Source organism: Schistocerca americana, chromosome 5, assembly GCF_021461395.2.
Source record: "Schistocerca americana isolate TAMUIC-IGC-003095 chromosome 5, iqSchAmer2.1, whole genome shotgun sequence".
Lineage (NCBI taxonomy): Eukaryota > Metazoa > Arthropoda > Insecta > Orthoptera > Acrididae > Schistocerca > Schistocerca americana.
The window spans coordinates 329,320,532-329,341,473 of record NC_060123.1 but is presented as its reverse complement, the minus strand read 5'-3'; the positions used below and the strand labels follow the sequence as shown (position 1 = coordinate 329,341,473).

Sequence of the window (20,942 nt, the reverse complement as noted above, 5' to 3'; positions counted from 1 at the left end):
TGTGTGGGCGCGCGCGGGGTGGGGGGGGGGGATATCTGGAAATTAACCTCCATTTTCATGTAGCACTGGGAGTAATGTGAGGAACGGATCAGTCACTATGCTGATTCACGTACATAGCAGTTCTTGTACTTACAGTTGCGATAACAAGAAATTCGCATAGTTTCTCTTGGTCTACAGTAGCCGTTCATAATGATTGTTGTAATCCTACAAAATTTGGTATCTGTTGTGATGTGCTTTTTAGTGGCAAAAAAAAAAAAAAAAAAAATTCGAAGGCACTGTCAAGCAGCGCAAAATTTGTGATGAATACTGATCGAAAGTGATGAGTGAAGATCAATGGTGTCGTCTGTTTACGAGTGGGAGGACGAAAGTTCATGATCATGACGCAACTCGCCGTCTGTCTATAGTCAACAACGAACTGCTATAAAAAATTTACGAGGTTCATTAAAACCAACGTTTCAAGGTATCTCCACTGTCAGATAAATTTCCACAATTTTGGAGTTTTTTTGTATACATCGTTACTAAACAAATAGTGTACCGCAGGTTCCTGCTCGGGCTTCCATTCTCACGTAGTACTGGGAATAGTGTGTTTGAGACGTTGCTGTGTTGTGGTACCCACGACACTCAGCAAATGGTTCCCCTTTCTCGTTAGGATTCGTAATGAGAAGACCAACTGACAGAATAATGATCGGTAATATGAATTTCATACCTCCTCGCCCAACGCATGAAAAAAGTACGCCAACTCAGTTGGAAACGTTGTGTTTTAATGGCTAGCTACTTTTCTTGGGGTGGGGGACACGTTAAAGTAATCTTGTTTGTAATGTGGATTTATGAAACATAGGAAGTTATGTGTTCAAAGTGACCTCCAACAGGAGCCAGACAACGTCGATGCCGCTGAACTGTTGATAGAACTACAGCTGCCAGTGTTGCTGGTGTGATAGTCGCAGAGGACGCCCGGGTATTTTGTCGTAGCACGTTCAGTGTAGCTGGCTTCCGTTGATAAACTTCATTTTTCAGGGTCTCTCGTACGTACCGGTAGAAGTCATGAGGTGTAAGGTCTGGAGACTGTGGTGGGTACTCAACAGCTTCTCTTCGACCTACCCATCATCCAGGTAGATTTTCATTCAAGTATGCCCTGACATATCTGTTGTAGTGAGACGGAGCGACATCTTGTTGTACGTAAAGTCTTTCATTTTTCAAGAATCCCTCGGATGGCAAGTAAAATCGATGTTTGCAGCATATGAAGATACTCTTCACCAGTTACGATAACTTCAAAGAAGAATGGGCCAATCGTACAGCGCAACGACAGCTTCTCTTCGACCTACCCATCATCCAGGTAGATTTTCATTCAAGTATGCCCTGACATATCTGTTGTAGTGAGACGGAGCGACATCTTGTTGTACGTAAAGTCTTTCATTTTTCAAGAATCCCTCGGATGGCAAGTAAAATCGATGTTTGCAGCATATGAAGATACTCTTCACCAGTTACGATAACTTCAAAGAAGAATGGACCAATCGTACAGCGCAACGACAGACAACACCACACGTTAACACCTGGTAGATTAACATATTTGTCTATGTGAACGTGAGGATTTTCAGGGACGCGCTACACGCAGTTGTGGCGGTTTACAGTACCGCTCAATTTGAATTCCGCATCCTCAGACCTGACAATCATCCCTGCAAACCGTTCGTCCTCGCGAAGCATGCCTTCAAACTGCTCACATTACTCCATCCTCCGATCCGAATCGTCCTCGTCCACAGCGTGCAGCGATCTTGGAATGTACACTTTCCACTTTGTAGCCTTCAGAATTCGTCGTACGCTGCTTTCATGCGCACCCTACTTTACAGATTTTTGAGGTGACCAAGTAAAATGTTGCAACACAGGAGCCTTTGATTGGCTAGAACTTTCCTTCTGCTCATTCTGAACAGTACGGTCTGTTGGTTGGTTAGTTGGTTGATTTGGGGGAGGGGACCAAACAGGGAGCTCATCGGTCCCATTGGATTAGGGAAGGATATGAACTGAAGTCGTCCGCGCCCTTACAAAGGATCCATCCCGGCCTTTGCCTGAAGCGATTTAGGGAAATCACGGAAAACCTAAATCAGGATGGCTGGACGCGGGTTTTAACCATCGTCTTCCAGATTGCGATTTCAATGTGCTAACCAGTGCGCCACCTCGCTCGGTAGTAGTGTCGGCTTCACGTTTATCCCGAGTACGATAAATTGTTGTACATGTTGGTGGCTGAGTTGTGAACACATTACGCCATTGCCATTTACTTCCATCAACTTTTCGTACTTCACGTACCACTTTAATACGGCCTTGCGCTGCTCAAACGACAATGTTACTTCATTCATTGCTGCACTGTTATCTGCTGGAAAATGTGCGCCAAGATGTCGAGGAGGCAACGTAATACGCTACCGCGCGAAACTGCAAAGATACGTCATTTTGTTCCAAAGAGTGTCGACATTTTTCTGGACCCCTCTGTAAATAAGCGGAGCAGAGACGAGTGGAAAATTATTCTAGCGACGATACTGGGCGCAAAATGGGAAATCATCTGATTTAAAAGAACGAGCCTCTCGAAAACAGTGAAGCTGGTTTTCTTTGAAGAACGGTGAAATCACGTGTAGGGACGTCCACGTCTCACTACAGAACCTGGAGGTCGGGGGCTCACGTGCTCCGTAAAGATCTGTGGCACACCTGACGTTCAAGTACAGTGGTGGTGCAGCCACAAGTTTCTTTCAGCAAACCGTTCAGTTGTTGAACACTAGGATCTGTAGCCGACAACCACTACGTGAACCCAAGTTGAATCGGCTATTATGACTGCAATGTGCACGTGATCATCGAGACTGAACCACGGATCAGTGGAAACTTGTCGCCTGATCAGGCAAATCACGTTTCTTGTTAAACCAGATCGATGGCCGTGTCTGGATACGCCGTCATCTAGGCGAACAGCTACTCTAGGTGCTACAGACGCAAGCTGGCAGGGGCAGCATTACGCTATGGAGAACATTTGCCTGGTCTTCTGTGACACTTTGGTAGTAAAGTAAGGTACCGTGGCAAGTGCGAACTTTATTGCGGATCACCTGCATTTCTTCATGACTTCTTTCAGCAGGACAACTGTCCACGTACAAGGCCAGAATAGTGCTGAAGTGGTTTGAGGAGTATGAGAGCGAATTCATGTCGTCGTCTTGGCCACTAAATTTGCCTGATCTAAAACAGATGGAACACATCGCTATCGGGCACACATAAACCATTTGTCTGTATATACTGAATTGTGTGACTTTGCGTAGACACCTCGTACCACATACGTCAGGAAACCTACCAGGGACTTGTTTAATCCATGCCACGTATAATCGCTGCAATATTGCGTTACAAAGATGGATCAAAACGCTAGTAAGGAGCTAGCCATACTGTTTTAGCTCAACAGTGGATCCAGTGGTCACACTATAAGAAGGAGTACGTGATACTATTGTAAATGATCATTTGTCACCAGTATTTCTTCCCGCAGGAGAATGCATGTATCAAGATGATAATGCTGAAGCACGGCTGTAAACGTCTGATAAGTCTTTTTTTATGATCACAAGGATGTGGCCTCTGCAATATCCGAATCGAATATTACTGCGTCGTGGCAGCTGGTATATGAAAAATGTTTATTGGCTCATTATTAAGATAGTTTCTTCACGAGGAATGTCTAAAATCTCACTGGCCACTAGTCAGGATTTATATGTACCGATTCCTAGGCAGAGGGGTGATTTGTCTGGGAAATCGAAAATTCTTAAGGAATTCCGATAGACTGGCGGAGGAGGGGGCGCGGTGTGTTCGTTGACGGAAATAAATGTTCTGAGTCATTTTGTAACGTATCAGTCTGAGATTCTGCTTCGGAAATAATCGGTTGGGGAGACGCGTGAGGAGAAGTTAGGAGTCAACCTCGGGAATATCCGTTGTCCGTCGGTTTTCGGGCTCCAGGTCCGTTTGCCATTGCATGAGTGTGAGTTTGATGAAATGCAACCTGTGAGGATAATTTGACACGTAGCTTTCAATTCGTCATTCGCACAATAAAAAAGCTGGTTTTTGAGTTTTATAAATTATACACACATATCCATGTTTAAACAGGCATGTTATGCAGGTCAACATAGAATATTCAGGTTTCGTTTCGTTATTACTAATTTCAATACGAAACAGTATTTCACAGTGTTTCTCGCAGCGTCATGCTGCACGTTAACAATGCCCATAATGTGACGAGCGTCCGGTTTGCTATTGATGCGTCACTGTTTATCAGAGTCTATTGATATTACATTATAGTGAAAACAAGTTCTAAACGCATTCCTGCAAGGATTTCTCGTCTACTTAAGCTGCTGTACGCTGACACGGAATGGTGACAGACGACGGCAACGAAGTACTTTCCAGGGGCGGTATGACCTTGTGATTTACGGAATTGTCCATAAAACTACAAATTCTAGATGAACTTTAAATAATCACTAATGAATGACGTGCAAACTAAAAAAACCTTTGCAGCCTTAAAAGCTAATGAACATACAACAGGGAAATTTGGACTTTAACCTAAAAATTTCAGGGCACTCTCCTGATGAAATAAAGTCGGCACAGTGCCAGGGGTATACATATTATTATGGGTGTCAAAGGTAGCTTGTTAGATGTGCGTTGTTATTTTTTTTTTCGAAACTATTGAATCTAATAAACTTCAAGATATGGAAAGCTGCTTAGTAAAAAAAAGTATAAAAAACTTGCAGAGAAGCCCGACGTTGCGCGGGTCAGAATATACGGCATGGGACGAGGCATGAGTACCATTCTAGATACGAGCGGCATAAAGAAGTACGTCTCATTAAGGTTACATTGAATGCAGTTCTCCTGTCAGTATGGTCCCGGTGCGTGGCAGTGGGTGAATGTTGTTGGCAAGAATCTGCGAAATATGGTAGAATAAATACTCTTAGGTAATGGTAAATGATGTATGACTTAAGGAATTTATTGTATACGTGAAAATGTTTTAAGCGTTTCATTCACGATGCAATATAATGGTGGTAGAGTCGTCAACGTGTTTCATCCGTACGGTGGTGGGTGGAAGTGGGTAATTGTGATTGGCAGTTATCTCAATACAATTTGCGATGTGGAACACTTAGTTCTCTTAGTAAACACCAAATGCTTTACGACTTTTGGACTTCACCGTATTAGTGACTAAACTCGCTTATACAATCCTCACTCTGTTCCTTCCCTACTTGCGGCAACATTACGTTACCCAAACATATTTAACTGCGAGTAACACCACGGGGCAGATAGTTACTTTAGTAATATTGTCTTAAAGTAATAGTATTTAAATGAAGGTGGAAGGAAATTGAAGTTACTTTATTTTGTTAGGTATTAGTGAAGTCATTGACGAAGTCGCGCTAAATTATGAGGAAGAAAAAGCGAAATGCTTATCCGAAATCATTGTACTGTACTGCGAAATTATTTAGGTGTGAGTTACGATTATTTTTATCTTTGGCTCTATCTGGATTTTTTTTCTTTGTGTCTTAGTTGATCGTCGGTAAGGTGTGACTGACGAAAACGCTCTGAGAGATTAAAAGCTGGTCTATTTGATATTGTACGTCGTTATAAAAGTCTGAATGACGAAACCGCGCAAGCATCGAATTATGTCGGTCGAATGAAACAATTAATGCGTTTTGACATGTACAGTAAAATTCGTGTCACAGAAAATGTAGCTTTTTCCTAAGAGTATTTATAGCTCCATATTTCGTGGACTTTTGCTCGCCACACACACTCACTGCTACGCACCGCGACCAAACTCCCTACTATACTCTGCTCATCACAAGAATAAACCTGAGGTATACAAACACGAACGCAATGATTGATCAGAAGCCATAGCTCACCTACGCTGGTATTGTTACACTCGAGGAAGTAGGTGCACTTATGTATTAGTAAGTTACGTTAAATGAAACTTTAAGATATTGTAACGTATTAGCAGCCATCTTGTTTTTCTTAATCACGCTTTAGCAGTGTAGTTTTTACTTTAAAAATCGTGTACAGTCACAGCGTCTGACTATTGTGTTCTGATTGTCGCGCTGTTAAATGGGTGGTATGAAAATGGCTGAGGCTGCTTCCTGCTCCGTAGCGAAACATGCTTGTGGAACATTGTTAAAAAGTGCCGAGAAATAGGTTGTTCCTAGTGTTTTTCAAAAATTTACAGGAAAAATCGGGTTTGAAGTTTTCCGAGGGACTGTATTTGATACACTTGAGGTACAAATACACAACGGATGTATGGCGGAATCGGTTCAAGTCTCGCCTTGGTCATCCTTTATTTCTCGTTCAATTTGAAATACCTTCACCTCGTACTTGTAAAATTCATCAATTTTTTTTACAAATAATGCATGTCTTTTTGTTTCTAATTGCGTACTGCACGCAAAATTCCTGTTTTCGTTTCAAATATAAATTCTCAATTATCGATATTTTATGAGAGATTGCTTAAATAAAGGAAACATAACAATTCAATTTTTAGGACAAAAATGCAAAACCAAATACTCTTTATTTGGACTATAACACAGGTATAGTCTCACACGAACCATAGTGACAAGTGTCGTAGAAACATGAAACACAATCATTTTCACACCATAAAAATGCGGCATCTTTACATTTGCCACTGAAGCATTACAATATCAACGCAACAGAACTGATCTGGAGCCAAGTTAAATTTGTTGCGAGAAATAATAAGACTGTGAAACTGCCAGACGCTCTGCAACTAAAGCACGCAGTTTTTTCACAGGTCACTGCCGAGCGCTGGCGGAATATAGAACGGCACGTCATAAAAGAAATGGAGAAAATATGGCGCCTAGGTGGCTTCGTAGATTCTCTTGTTGGTCGACTCGATATAAACGTAGCAGATGACAATTCCACAACTGAAATGTATTTCTCCCGCGCCCGGGTTCCCAGGTTCGATTCCCTGCGAGGTCAGGGATTTTCTCTCCCTCGTGATGACTGGGTGTTGTGTGATGTCCTTAGGTTAGTTAAGTTTAAGTAGTTCTAAGTTCTAGGGGACTGATGACCATAGATGTTAAGTCACATAGCGCTCAGAGCCATTTGAACCATTTTTGAAATGTATTTCTCGGATTCGGATAAGGAAGCTACCAAGAGATTACTAGACAATTGACTCTAATTAATACCTTCAGTGGGGTCTGTATGCAACAACACGGTGAAATCCCTGCTGTATGCTTTTGCATCACACGCAGCTCGCTCAGAGAAATTATCCTGTGTTTGAATTAGGAATTTTGATCACTCTTGTTTGTAATTAGAACACTGTGTTAGATGTTGTTGTTGTTGTTGTTGTGGTCTTCAGTCCTAAGACTGGTTTGATGCAGCTCTCCATGCTACTCTACCCTGTGCAAGCCTCTCCATCTCCCAGTACTTACTGCAACCTACATCCTTCTGAATCTGCTTAGTGTACGACTTTTACCCTCCACGCTGCCCTCCAATGCTGATTTTGTGCTCCCTTGATGCCTCAGAACATGTCCTACCAACCGGTCCCTTCTTCTTGTCAAGTTGTGCCACAAACTCCTCATCTCTCTAATTCTATTGAATACCTCCTCATTAGTTATGTCATCTACCCATCTAATCTTCAGCATTCTTCTGTAGCACCACATTTCGAAAGCTTCTATTCTCTTCTTGTCCAAACTGTTTATCGTCCATGTTTCACTTTCATACATGGCTACACTCCATACAAATACTTTCAGAAACGACTTCCTGACACTTAAATCTATACTCGATGTTAACAAATTTCTCTTCTTCAGAAACGCTTTCCTTGCCATTGCCAGTCTACATTTTATATCCTCTCTACTTCGACCATCATAAGTTATTTTGCTCCCCTAATAGCAAAAGTCCTTTACTACTTTAAGTGTCTCATTTCCTAATCTAATACCCTCAGCATCACCCTACTTAATTCGACTACATTCCATTATCCTCGTTTTGCTTTTGTTGATGTTCATCTTACATGCTCCTTTCAAGACACTGTCTATTCCATTCAACTGCTCTTCCAAGTCCTTTGCTGTCTCTGACAGAATTACAGTGTCATCGGCGAACCTCAAAGTTTTTATTTCTTCTCCAGAATGAGAGAATTTTATGCTTGCCTTCTGGCGTGCGATAGTGCTGGAGATTCGTCGAATATTATTTCATTCTCTTTAAAAATTAAATGACATTCGAAGCTATATTGTTTCTCTGCTCGTGGCTTTTTACGTCTGAACTGCAACCTCGGACATCATTGCAGGATAGGTGGGCCAGCTGGCTGGCCATGCGCCGGTATAGGTTTTTCCCGCATTCTCGCACACTCTACATGCTTCTAACACAGCATAACACGTATCCTTATGATTGTACTTGACTGGACACAGATTAGCTTCCGCTCCACGTGAAACGAAATCTAACGAGATTCAAGAAAACGCGGAAGAATGCTTGGTGTAACGTTTACGGTTTATTCTTATGAAGAAAAAATGGTTCAAATGCCTCTGAGCACTATGGGACTCAACTGCTGAGGTCATTAGTCCCCTAGAACTTAGAACTAGTTAAACCTAAGTAACCTAAGGACATCACAAACATCCATGCCCGAGGCAGGATTCGAACCTGCGACCGTAGCGGTCTTGCGGTTCCAGACTGCAGCGCCTTTAACCGCACGGCCACTTCGGCCGGCTCTTATGAAGAACACATTATAACAGCATGAGACCAGGGGCCGTCTACTACCACAGCCACGAGGGGGTGGCAGTGGGTGGTCATGGAAAAAAGTCTGTCACACACACACACACACACACACACACACACACACACCAACCTTTTATGTATAGATTAATGTATAGATTAGAAATCGAGTAGATTGGAGAGAATAGTTAGACGTTGTGAGGTACTCACCGTCCTGCGCGCCCTCGACGATGCGCCGCTGGTAGCGCCGGCTGGGCGTGCGCGTGAACTGCGGCGGACTGCGCAGGCGCAGCTGCGCGTCGCGCTGGGCTTGCTTCTCCGTGCGGCCGCTGCACACATAGCCACACACAACACTCACAGTACAGCTCCAATTACTCACTGGTTCACTCGAGAGGGGTTTGTACAGCCTTTCTCCGTTACGTTAAATTCATGATCTTTTAGGCCCTTAGTTTAACTTTTATGCGATATAGTCTTCATGAATATTTCGACATTTAGTAGTAACTTAACCAAGTCTATAATTTTAAGATTTTTGCACTGTGTTCAGTTTTATTACGAGTTTCACCAGTCATCCAATACTCGAAAAAAGAGAAGTTATATATTATTTGTTTGTTTGCAGACATGGTACACTTTGGAATACCCCGCGCCACAGTACCGTAGGACGCCAAAACAAAAGGCCTATCCATTGACAAAATGGAGGCGCGTGCGGTAATTCGTTTTCGGTAGCAGCGAAAACGTTGGAGCTGTGTCAGGGCAGCCCAGCTGACTTCTTTCACGTCGGTATAATACCGGCGTACTACATTTCTGTGTGCGGGAATTTCAAGGCGTACGATGACTGCAGACATGTACTTGCAAATAAACAAAACATTAATTGTGTAGCTTTATTTTTCAAAATGATAAATAGACAGTTATGACTACCCCTCGTAAAATCCATAATTTTATACAAAGAACTTAAAAGTTTACTAACTATATGCACATAAATAGTAAATATTTCACTGATTTGTGTTTACTAGCCTTTGATGAAAGGGGTCTTTTAATGTTACAAAACTTACTGTGGAAGTAGCTAAGAATGAAAGCATACCGTGAACACTGGAAAAATGCATAGTGAGCTTTCTTACGCTTATGTTAAAAATGTTTACTGTAATCCTTTCCTCCACTTTTTCGTTTTTTATATTTTGACCTTCTTGGCTGCTTTATTGATCTATCAATTTCGTGAGTAATTGGGTTGATGTCTAACTGCTGCCTTATACCATGTTAAATCCTCCGCAAGCACATGTGCAGAGGGTACCACATAAAAATGTCGATGTAGGTACAATTACAATGTTGAATGACGTGACTGAGTTGTGTGACCTACCTCTTAAAGCACTTTCTCGAACCTAGGCCAGCTGATTTACTAGCTTGACAAAATTTATAATGGCACTGGGAAGGCTATGTTTATGGTCGTAATGTCATCCAACTACAATTGCTCCGCATTCTGCATAGTTCTGGGAGAGCTCATGATGTAATTCCCGATCGGTCGACATTTTATGAATAAGGTGCCTCAAATGTCCATCTTCAAGGAATTTCAGTGTCCTGGACTGGGTTGGCTGTAAAAAGGAATGGCACGGCTCGCTCTGCCCTCTACCTCTCTTGGGTCCACTGATGCGTCACGTCAACCCAACCAGGGCGATCAGTGAAATGAGATGGCATTCAATTAAGGAAATTAAAGTAAACTACCTGCCTACATTTGGTAAGGAATGAATTTGCCATGCAGAAGTAATATTTTGGGAAATTTGTGTCCCCCCCTCCCGTCCCCCGCCCCTCCACACACACACACACACACACACACACACACACACACTCACGCACCATGCAATCTCCGATTTTGAAGGCCCAGGGACACACTTTTCCTTATCCTATTGTGTCCAAATTTTTTCATGAAATGGAACCAAACTGGGGGGCCGCGCAAAAAACCATCATAAATTTTAAAGAATGTTGTATCAGAGCTACCCTAATACCCATTGTCTACGAAAACAGAATATCGCATAAATATATCAGCTAGGCACAGAATAAAAGAGACTTCACATTAGTGAAGAACGATTTGCCGTCGCATACTAGTGTGCGACCTGTTTTCGACACAACAGTGTTCTTTGCACTGTGAAAAGTTTCATGAAACGCAGCCAGCCGAATGGATACACGTGATGTAGGATTTTTATTCTCAACAGAACTGCGGCAGGAGGTGAGAACTGGATGCTCCATTACGAATCAGAGTAACACAATTGATGGGGAAAACACTCATCATATAGAGTGAATATAACATTCAAGGCACAGACATCCACTGCGAAAATGTTGCTGGCAACCTTTTGGGACACCAAGAATCTTATGTAGACGCATTTCCAAGAGAATGGCTAGGCTGTTGGTAGCGCTCGCTTCAGCAAGTTGCAAGACAGCTGAAGCCCGGTGAGGAGTACTGCTGTTACACGACACCATTTACGTCTGCGCAGAACAAGGGTACAGTTCGCGAGTTTATAGAGAGGCGCGCAAGGTGTATTGCAAAGCAGAATGATTTTGTTGAAAAAATAAACCAACGACCATTTCCTGTGCAGATTTATAAAAGAAATTTGTAATAAAACTCTCATTATTTAATGGGTAGCCCTAGTAATGATGCTCCAGCTGTTGGTAACTCTCAGTGTCTTGTCACAGCGAGGGAATCGGATCGCAGAGCGGACAAGGACGCGCGGTGACTGTCGAAAATATCACGTCGGAACTTGCCTTAAGTGGGTTAGAGAGGGTCGGTTCCTCCAAGTACGAGACTAGGTTCCCCGAAGTCACGTCCCTCCGCGCAAGCGTTTGAAGCCTTCACCATCAACGTCTCGCTTGTGCACGGGTCGTACCACGCGGATTTCAGGAAGCGTTGCAGAAATGGCAGCTCCGCCCTTGCGCGGCCAGTGGCGTTATGTGCTGCGGGTGAAAGGGAGGCGAGGGGAGGGGAAGGGGAAGGGGAAGGTGGTAGTGAAGCGGGTAAAGAGCCAATTAGTTAATGAGGGCGTCGCCCGAAGCCTGCACCTACACCTGACGCCACAAAAACTCGCTGCGATGGCCCTTGTCCACTGAAGCTGGCCGAACGGATGTCACGAATAAACTCAAGGAGCGCCAAGGCTTAAAAAATAGCTTCCTGAAAGTGTGCTTTTGTGAAGTTTACATAAAATACCGAAAACCATTTAGTTCTCCGCTATTTTCGAAAAAAACTCTTGTCAGTGCACTTCACAAATGTCGCCATTTAAACATAGTTGCAGTGTTCGCTTTATCTATAGTTTTTAATTTATTTAACACGAATGAAACTTTTGCTCCTTTGACACGAACCTGACTTGGTCCGAAAAATCGTAAAATCAGAAAATTGCAACAGCACATAGCAATAATCGTGAGAGAATGAATACGTTGCGACATAGCTCTTTTCCAGTTACTTATATGATAGATAAAAGAGACATATTGTGACAGGTGAAATACCCTCAAACTTCTAGACGAATCTGATAATGCAGATTCCTAAGAGTTGTCGCGAATGGCCTTGCCGCAGTGGTAACACTGGATTCCGTCAGATCACCGAAGTTAAGTTCTGTCGGGCTTGGTTAGCACTTGGATAGTTAACTGTTCGGGTCTGTCTAGCGCTGTTGGCAAGCGATGTGCACTCAGCACTTGTGAGGCTGCTGAGAAGTAGCGGCTCCGATCGCGTAGACAGACACCGACCGGCAGAACGTTGTGCTGACCTCAGGTCCCTCCATATCCGTATCCAGTGACGCCTGTCGGCTCAAGAAGACACGGCAGTCGGCCGGTACCGTTGAGCCTTCCGAGGCCTTTTCGGACGGGGAGAGAGATAGACTAAGATTTGTCAGGTGCTGGCAGGTGTAAATATTAGTTTAATTAATCACGTTGCAAAATAAAAAATAAAAACACCTGCGCGTACTGGCTCTGAGAGGCAATCAGTACCGATCGGCCGTGTGTCATCCCAACCAGTGGCGTCATCCGGATGCAGCATGGAGGGGCAGGGTGTCAATGCACAGTTCTCCCGGCGGTTTTCAGTTTACCAGACCTTCCTCACTCAAGTAGCCATCACGAGACTCAGTGCATATAGTTCCAGTCCCAACATCAAGGAAAAATGCTTGGAAGTATTGAGAATCTTTCGTATAGCAGTCAAACATGCTGACCACTTGGCTACGGAGGTGGCAGTATACTAACCCGAGCTATTTGTAGAAGAATTGAAAACTGTTAGAAGCCGTCGTCGGGCAAGACCAGGATGGCAATGGTGACCCCACGACTTATCTTACAAGACAGACGGAAAATAGCAAAACCAATGCTTATAGCATCTGTACATGAGCGACAGATTTTGACATTGTTGACTGGAACTGTACCATTTGTGATTGTGCTGGTAGAAAGAACTTTCAGCATAATTGTAATACATCCATTACAGCAAAGCAGGTTTAAAGGAGTATGCAAAAGTATGGAGGGTGTATCGTAGCCGTGGGGAGAGGTAAGAAGCGGAAGAAAGAGGAGGTACTTGCCTTCTCCTAGAATCTGGAGTAAAGACGATTAAATCAACGCAGAAGTTTCGTGCATTACTAGAAATGGTGAAATTTTGTGACCCTTAGCTGATTAATAATATGTACAAATAGATGTACTTTTGCATACACTAATGGTGTTGCTTACATTTTAGACTTGAAAACAGCCAACTTTTATAAATGCATTTTGAGTCGATAACTCTCAAACTTCGTGAACGTCATGCCAAATTTTGTTCATAGGACACGACACGTCTTCAAATTCTTCGCGTCAGTTATATGAAAAGCGATAATTGTAGATCTGGTCCCCTCTCGGATACATTTCTGCGGACGCCCATGTCCATAAAGAAATATTATATTTCTTTAGATGTGCGTTAAGCTCCTCCAGTATATTTTCTAAAGAAAATAATAAATAGGATTTTACTGGCAGTAGGTTGTCTATGATCCGCAAGGTAAGTGTCAGACCCCGTGAATTGGCGCACTGGCGAGAGGACAGCGATTGAAATCACCTTTCGGTCATCCAGACTTTGGTTTTCAGTGCTTTCCCTGACTGCTTGCTTAAGGGAAATGCTGGGATGTTTCACGTGACATCCTTCCCAGCTTGTGCTCCGCCTCTAATGCAATCGGCGGTGTGTCGGGCAGAGGGGCGAGGCGCTGGTGGCCTGGTCTCACCTGTACCTGAATCGCGATCCCAGAGAGAAGATGTCGGGCGTGGTGGGCGAGACCTGCACCAGGCGGAAGAAGGCGTGGTGCTCCACGCAGCACTTCCACAGGTGCTTGCACGCTGACTTGGACGGCGTCTCGAACCCATACGTGTTCTCGTCGTTCTGCAACACACATTGAAACTCGGTATAGGGATGTGAAATCTGAAACGTCATATGAGCCCACTGTTGCTTCAGTTAAAACTTCACGTCTGAGAGGCTGCGGTCGATGTATCGGTCTATTTACTAATGCTTCATCCCAACCTGCGGAAAACATCTCCAGAGACAAGACTGTCGACTGCTTAGGAGACGTGTCCCGCAGATGGCGCCGAAACTTTAGCAAATAGTTTCATAGATTCAGCTGTGGCGTCTGAGCCTGGAAGTTTTAACTACTGCAAATACCGGACGAGAAAAGCTTCATGGCATTAATGAACAATTTTTTTAAGAAAACAGTAATGTTGTCTCACCAAAAACATACGTTAAACATTGCACTCGGTAAACGAAACCATTCTCATATACCGTGGTATCTAGTTCAGGTAAAATATTGGTTTTCAACTTTTCTGAGACTATTACCCCTGAGTACGATCAGATATTAGCTAGTACGTCCAACCTCAACCCTCACAGTCATCAACAGCAGCGCCTAATTAAACTTTAGGATGAGAAAGAATTTTCTTCGGACACTTTTATTTTAAAAATGACGAAAGGTAAATGGTAATTAGTATTTGCAGGTGTTTTATTAAATGACGAACTAACGAGTACTGCATATTCCTAATAAACTTTTCTTATAGAATGATGAAGTAATTCCCAGTACACCTCGAGTGCTATCTACAACTCCTCCTCAAAAAACAAAGCTAACTATGCTCTTGTTACAAAATATGCTTCCTCTGCACCAGCCTTGTCTCTGGAGACACTTTCTTCACCCGTACCCTGCAGCCCCATTTAAAATCTACCACGTTGAAATACCTACTCTACGCTTACTTTTGGAAAATCACTTGATCGCTGGATTCCTTTGCTTTGTGTCTCCTTTTGATGATGATGACATAATAATAATAATAATAGTAATAATAATAAAAGTAGTAGTAGAACTAATAATAATACTGAGTAGGGCCAGCAAAGTTACTTTGGGTTGTTCTGTCAGTAAATTTACCTATTGCGAAGTGAATAACAAATCAATTTCTGGCGCATTGTGGGGACTAGCTGCAACTCGGAGAAGGCATTTTCAAGAGATGTGTAAGCATATGTGATATATACATCTCCATTTTACTGTCGCAAATGCATGGTACAAAGTGCAAGGTACGTACGGTGGGAGGACTAATGAGGAAGATGTTGCTCATATGTTCATTCCACAAGCTATGACTCCCACCAAATTGTGTCAGACGTTACAGCTTAAATTTAAAAAAACATTAGTGATAAATTATGTAACAGTTTACCATCTTACAAAATAATTGTACTAGTAATGATGTATTTTTTTAAAAATTGGTTTCGTGACCGAAACACAATTCACTGCTTTTGTTGTCAGCGCTCAGAAAATTTCATTTCGCCCCTTACGGCGTAATTACCCCCAGGCTGGAAGCCACTGGTATAAAAGAACAAAAACAAACACCATCCGAACAGGCCTTAAAGCCCCAGCGGTACCGACCGTCATCCTCAGCACTTAGGCGTCACCGGATGCGAATACGGAGGGCCATGTGGTTGGCACACCGCTCTCCCTGCCGTTGTCAGTTTTCGTGACCGGTGCTACTTCTCAGTGAAGTAGCTCCTCAGTTTGCCTCACAAGGGCTGAGTGCACCCCGCTTGCCAACAGCACTGGGCAGGCCTGGGCGGTGACCCACGCAAGAACTAACCGAGCCCGACAGCACGTAACTTCGGTGAGATGACGGGGACCGATAGTACCACTGCGGCAAAGCCGTTGGCTTGTACAAAAGAAAAAAAAAAAGACATTAACTGCAAAATGTGTTGAACTTAACGATAAAGTGTTGACTATAGAAAAGTATATTTGGAGTGTATATTTTATTGTTTGATTCTGAAGTTCGTTTACGCCTCATATTATTCGGAAAGTTTTTCTAGCACTGTTCTATCACTGAAAACTATGTTCCACTGCCACTGTGTCGTTCTCTTCCTCTCACTTCGCTCTCTCTCAATAGCACAAACATTTTCTACTATCTTCCAGTATTTATTACTTTTGAATCTCTTTGACACTGCCACTACCTTCTTCTCTCTCAGCATAAGAAAGCCCGAATATGTTCGCATGCCGAAAGTTTTGGAAAATTTTTAAAGGTGCTGAGGAAGGTAGAATGAGACAGCTGGTATCTCACTTTTTAGTCGAAGTCTTTTAAATAAACAGGGACATACTCGCATTTTTTGTGCTCCGATAGGAGTATTTTTCCTACGGTTCCCTTCTTTTCCCCGCTGCAGCAGGACATGTAGGTAGTTTGCTAGTGTGAAACTGAAGCAACGCAAAACTAACTTTACGTTTCAGACTGGATTTTCACTCGCAAAAATTTTGCATGTGCTTCAATACTGCAACGTGGATTTCCCAGACATTAATGGAAACACTTTGCAGCACATCTCTCGGTACTATGTCATTTTATAAAATACATTTTCGCCTCACGCCGGATTTTATCTGCGTATTTTGCGTGTACGAGTAGGGTAAATTTGAATCTCAGTTGTTGTTGTTGTTGTGGTCTTCAGTCCTGAGACTGGTTTGATGCAGCTCTCCATGCTACTCTACCCTGTGCAAGCTTCTTCATCTCGCAGTACTTACTGCAACCTACATCCTTCAGAATCTGCTTAGTGTATCCATCTCTTGGTCTCCCTCTACGATTTTTACCCTCCACGCTGCCCTCCAATGCTAAATTTGTGATCCCATGATGCCTCAGAACATGTCCTACCAACCGGTCCCTTCCTCTTGTCAAGTTGTGCCACAAACTCCTCTTCTCCCCAATTCTATTCAATACCTCCTCATTAATTATGTCATCTACCCATCTAATCTTCAGCATTCTTCTGTAGCACCACATTTCGAAAGCTTCTATTCTCTTCTTGTCGAAACTATTTATCGTCCATGTTTCACTTTCATATATGGCTACATTCCATACAAATACTTTCAGAAACGACATCGTGACACTTAAATCTATACTCGATGTTAACAAATTTCTCCTCTTCAGAAACGCTTTCCTTGCCATTTGCCAGTCTACATTTTATAACCTGTCTACTTCGACCATCATCAGTTATTTTGCTCCCCAAATAGCAAACTCCTTTACTATTTTACGTGTCTCATTTCCTAATGTAATTCCCTCAGCATCACCCGACTTAATTCGACTACATTCCATTATCCTCGTTTTGCTTTTGTTCATGTTCATCTTATATCCTCCTTTCAAGACACTTTCCATTCCGTTCAACTGTTCTTCCAAGTCCTTTGCTGTCTCTGACAGAATTACAATGTCATCGGCGAACCTTAAAGTTTTTATTTCTTCTCCATGGATTTTGATTTCAGTATCTGGGATAAAAATACGAAGAAAATTTTTAAGAGTGTTCGAGATCGGAATCTTAGAACTATGTCGTAAAAATGTCTGCCATTTTCTGGGCATAGCCGTTTTGGAATCCGCGACTGGATTTGGTTCGCTGGTGACGGCAAAAATATAGTTAAAAAATACTTTTTGTGGCGTTTACCGGGGAACCGCCCATGGACTAATGGTGCTTCTGGAAGTCCCATCAAGCCCAAAGTAGGCCACATGAAGTGCAATTTGTCTAAGCTGGAGGGAGTGTATAATATTCATAGTTTGACCCTATATTGCATGATAGTGACACTTAAGACGACCCTTCTGTTGGGTATACAAATGGAACCTAGCCCAAGGGCTATCACTTGACCTAACTTTTTTATCACCGTAGAACCCGTGGTATGTCACCGAAAAATTTTGTTTTTATGCGCGGCGTTTTGGAACATAAATATTGGTAAGCCTGCCAGTTAAGTTTTCTACAGCACCGTGTATGACTGTGTTGTACTGTATCGCTGAAAGAAATCGATTCCTCGTTATAGACATTTCTGTGTGATTGGTTTGGCTTTTCCATCTTTCTTCTCTTTCTCATAGAAATTCCTAGAAGTTCTGTTGCAATATTCGCAAGCCTTGCTCTGGCTGTTTCAATTATTAAGCGAACTTGTTACCTGTATTGCAACTCCTGTGCAGGTTTCACAGAATCAGAGGTAAACTGGGAAACACCTAAATAAGCTCTTAACGCGACAGCTGATTCTGACGCTGCAAAGTTCGAGAATCGTAGCGGGAGAGTAATCGGTTTTAGCAACGTTGCGGGTCAGGCATCCAACTCGGGCGTCGGCTGTGTTGACGTGAGCGGGCAGGGCAGGGCAGGGCAGGGCAGGGCAGGGCTTGGTGGCCGCAGGCGCGGGCCCCGGGCCCCGGGCGAGCAATTGGCGGTAGGCCGCGCTGTTAGCGCCCGCTCCACGCTGGCGAATTAAAACGCAAACAAGTGCGCCGGGCCGCTTAATTACAGCGCCGGACCTAATCTCCAAGTTTCGACAGTTCAATTTGGCCGGCCGCGGGCGGTCCCTCTCCCGCAGGGTTACAGCCCGGCCGTCCACTGTCTCAACTTCGAGCAACGGCCGCCTCGGCCATTCCGCCGCGCGCAGTTACCGGTCGCTCCCGGCAGACTGTACTTGTAATAAAGCTAGTAGTACCGCCTCGGGCAGGAGCTGTCACTGCTCAACCATTTGCACCAGTGCCTGTTAACTCTGTACCGAGGCACGTCATTGTGTAGTGCCTACAATATATGACGTACGTTACAGGAGGTCGCGGCCCACAAGAAATGCAGACCCCCATCTAACTTGTGCACAAGCAGTTCTAGGCGCTTCAGTCCGGAACCGCGCGACTGCTACGGTCGCAGCTTCGAATCCTGCCTCGGGAATGGATGTGTGTGATATCCTTAGATTAGTTAGGTTTAAGTAGTTCTAAGTCGACGGGACTGATGACGTCAGATATTTAGTCCCATAGTGCTTAGAGCCATTTGAACTATTTTGAACGTAGTTTTCACGACTCTACGCGAATTTTCGCATGCGCACCTTTAATCGTTGGCGGCTGGGCAACAGTGCAACTAATAAACCGAGTCCTCTTGCCTCTCCATTACTGACGTGTATAGCGGAACTGCAATGGAAGTTTTCTTGAATAGTTGACGAAAATGTCTGTCTGTTTGTTGTTGGGCGGGCCACTGGCACTTTACGTTTTAGCCGTATCAGAATGTTTTAGTGTTTAATATTTCATTGACGATTCCGTTTGGTAGCGATTTCGACGTCAGTGAATAAATGCGCAAGCAGCACATGTTACACGACTATTTCTCTGACGGAATGTAACTTAAGATCTCCTACAGCTACGGCCCAATCGGGTGTTTGGCCACGTGGGGCAGGTGCGCGGTCTACGGCCCCTTGTCACGATTGGCGCGGTGTCACCCCGTCGGAGGTTCGAGTCCTCCCTCGGGCATGGGTGAGTGTGCGTTGTCCTTAGCGTAAGTCAAAGTTAGACTAAGTAGTGTGTAAGCCTAGGGACCGATGTCCTCAGCAGTTTGGTCCCATAGGAACTTACCACCGCCACCAATCGGTTGTTTTCAATTCCCTCCCTGAACACAATTGAACATGAAATACTTGTGTCATGTTCAGAAATTGTCCTTGCGCTTGTACACCTTAGAACGCAAAGCATAGTAGTTGTATATTACGTAACCTCGAAAAGACAGCATGGCATCAGGTGGGTGGCCTTATAGTGTAAGCATATAATGGGACTTTAACTCAGTCAACTCGCATTCTACTTGCCGCCATTACGAGTAAAAAAGGCTACTTACCTGAGATGGAAAGGAAATTGGCGCAACCGAAGAGACACCGCTGTCATCCCACACGAAAGAAGACGCGGCACAACCGACGACAATTTTGTATGAAGCCTCACAGCTTGGAGATGGAATGAAAATGGTTAAGCAATGAAAACTGCTGCCAATAAGGCACTTGCCGCCATAATAGATGCAGTGGTCACTGCACCATATGCAGGCTGCCCCAAACTGATAGTCCTTGGGAGCTACCCACCCCTCCGGGCCGCAAGGCGAATGCCTGAGTCGCCTCCCCCCACCATTCTCCACCGAACACCACCCTCCCCTCCACCCCCAATAAAACCAGAACACCAATAAGTTTAAGCTAACACTATCGGCTGAAAAGGGCCACACTATTTTGTAGCCCACCAGTGCCCTCCTCCAAAATGGAATTAAAAAAAAACAAAAAAAACCTCCCTAATATTCCCAATTGGGATTCCCTCCGCCTAACTCCCAGCCAACTGGAATAAGAAATTTTGCAGAATGAAGAACGTAAAAACATACTAAAAATCAAAAGACGCTTAAAAATGGGAATATTTATCATTTCTGGGGAGTACGACCTCATCACGGGCCTCGTTGGTGCAAGCGTATCGTAAGTGAACTAATGACACCACTTTGAATAACAATCCTGGAAAGTGTGGGTCTTCAACTGTAAATGATGTCAGAGGTGAACATCGACGAAGAGGGTGTGAGAAAGTTTCGGACATGCTGTAGTGGAACTGTTCACCATCCAAAAGTTTTAGGAGGCAATCAGAGCAATCAGTCTAGTGTTACAATAACAGTTAAGCGGACGCAACGCAGGTGCGTGAAAAACGATGCAATATTACGCAGTACCTTTCATTCTCACAACTGGGGCTTCTTAACTATGGTGCAGCTTATTATTATTATTACTTTTATTATGGTTACTACAAAAGTATAGTGTTTAGTTACCTTCTGTAGAGTCTGTAGCAGCTACAAATACTCGGTGCGCTACATTATATTTTCTTTCGTTCGAGGCGTGTACTAGAAACACTTTCACCACGTGTTCGACGGTACCACCACCGTCTGCATTTGATAAGCGCTGCTTATTCAGTTTGGTGTGCGTTTATATTTCTCACTTTTCCCGTCTAAAGAACACCCTCCAGAGCTTTCACGCCTCACAGGCGCCGAAGAAAGGGTATGCAAGAGAAGGTGA

The 20,942-nt window shown here is 43.7% G+C and overlaps 1 protein-coding gene across 1 annotated transcript in view; it reads right to left on the bottom strand.

Annotated features, from left to right (window-relative positions):
- Positions 1-20,942, bottom strand: part of LOC124616344 (band 4.1-like protein 4) — a 621,141-nt gene that overhangs the window by 35,766 nt on the left and 564,433 nt on the right. The window contains exons 10-11 of the mRNA XM_047144652.1: positions 13,881-14,035; positions 8,893-9,011 (exon numbers count right to left, since the gene is read on the bottom strand). Coding sequence (XP_047000608.1) covers positions 8,893-9,011; positions 13,881-14,035 — 274 coding nt within the window. The remainder of the gene's footprint in view (positions 1-8,892; positions 9,012-13,880; positions 14,036-20,942) is intronic.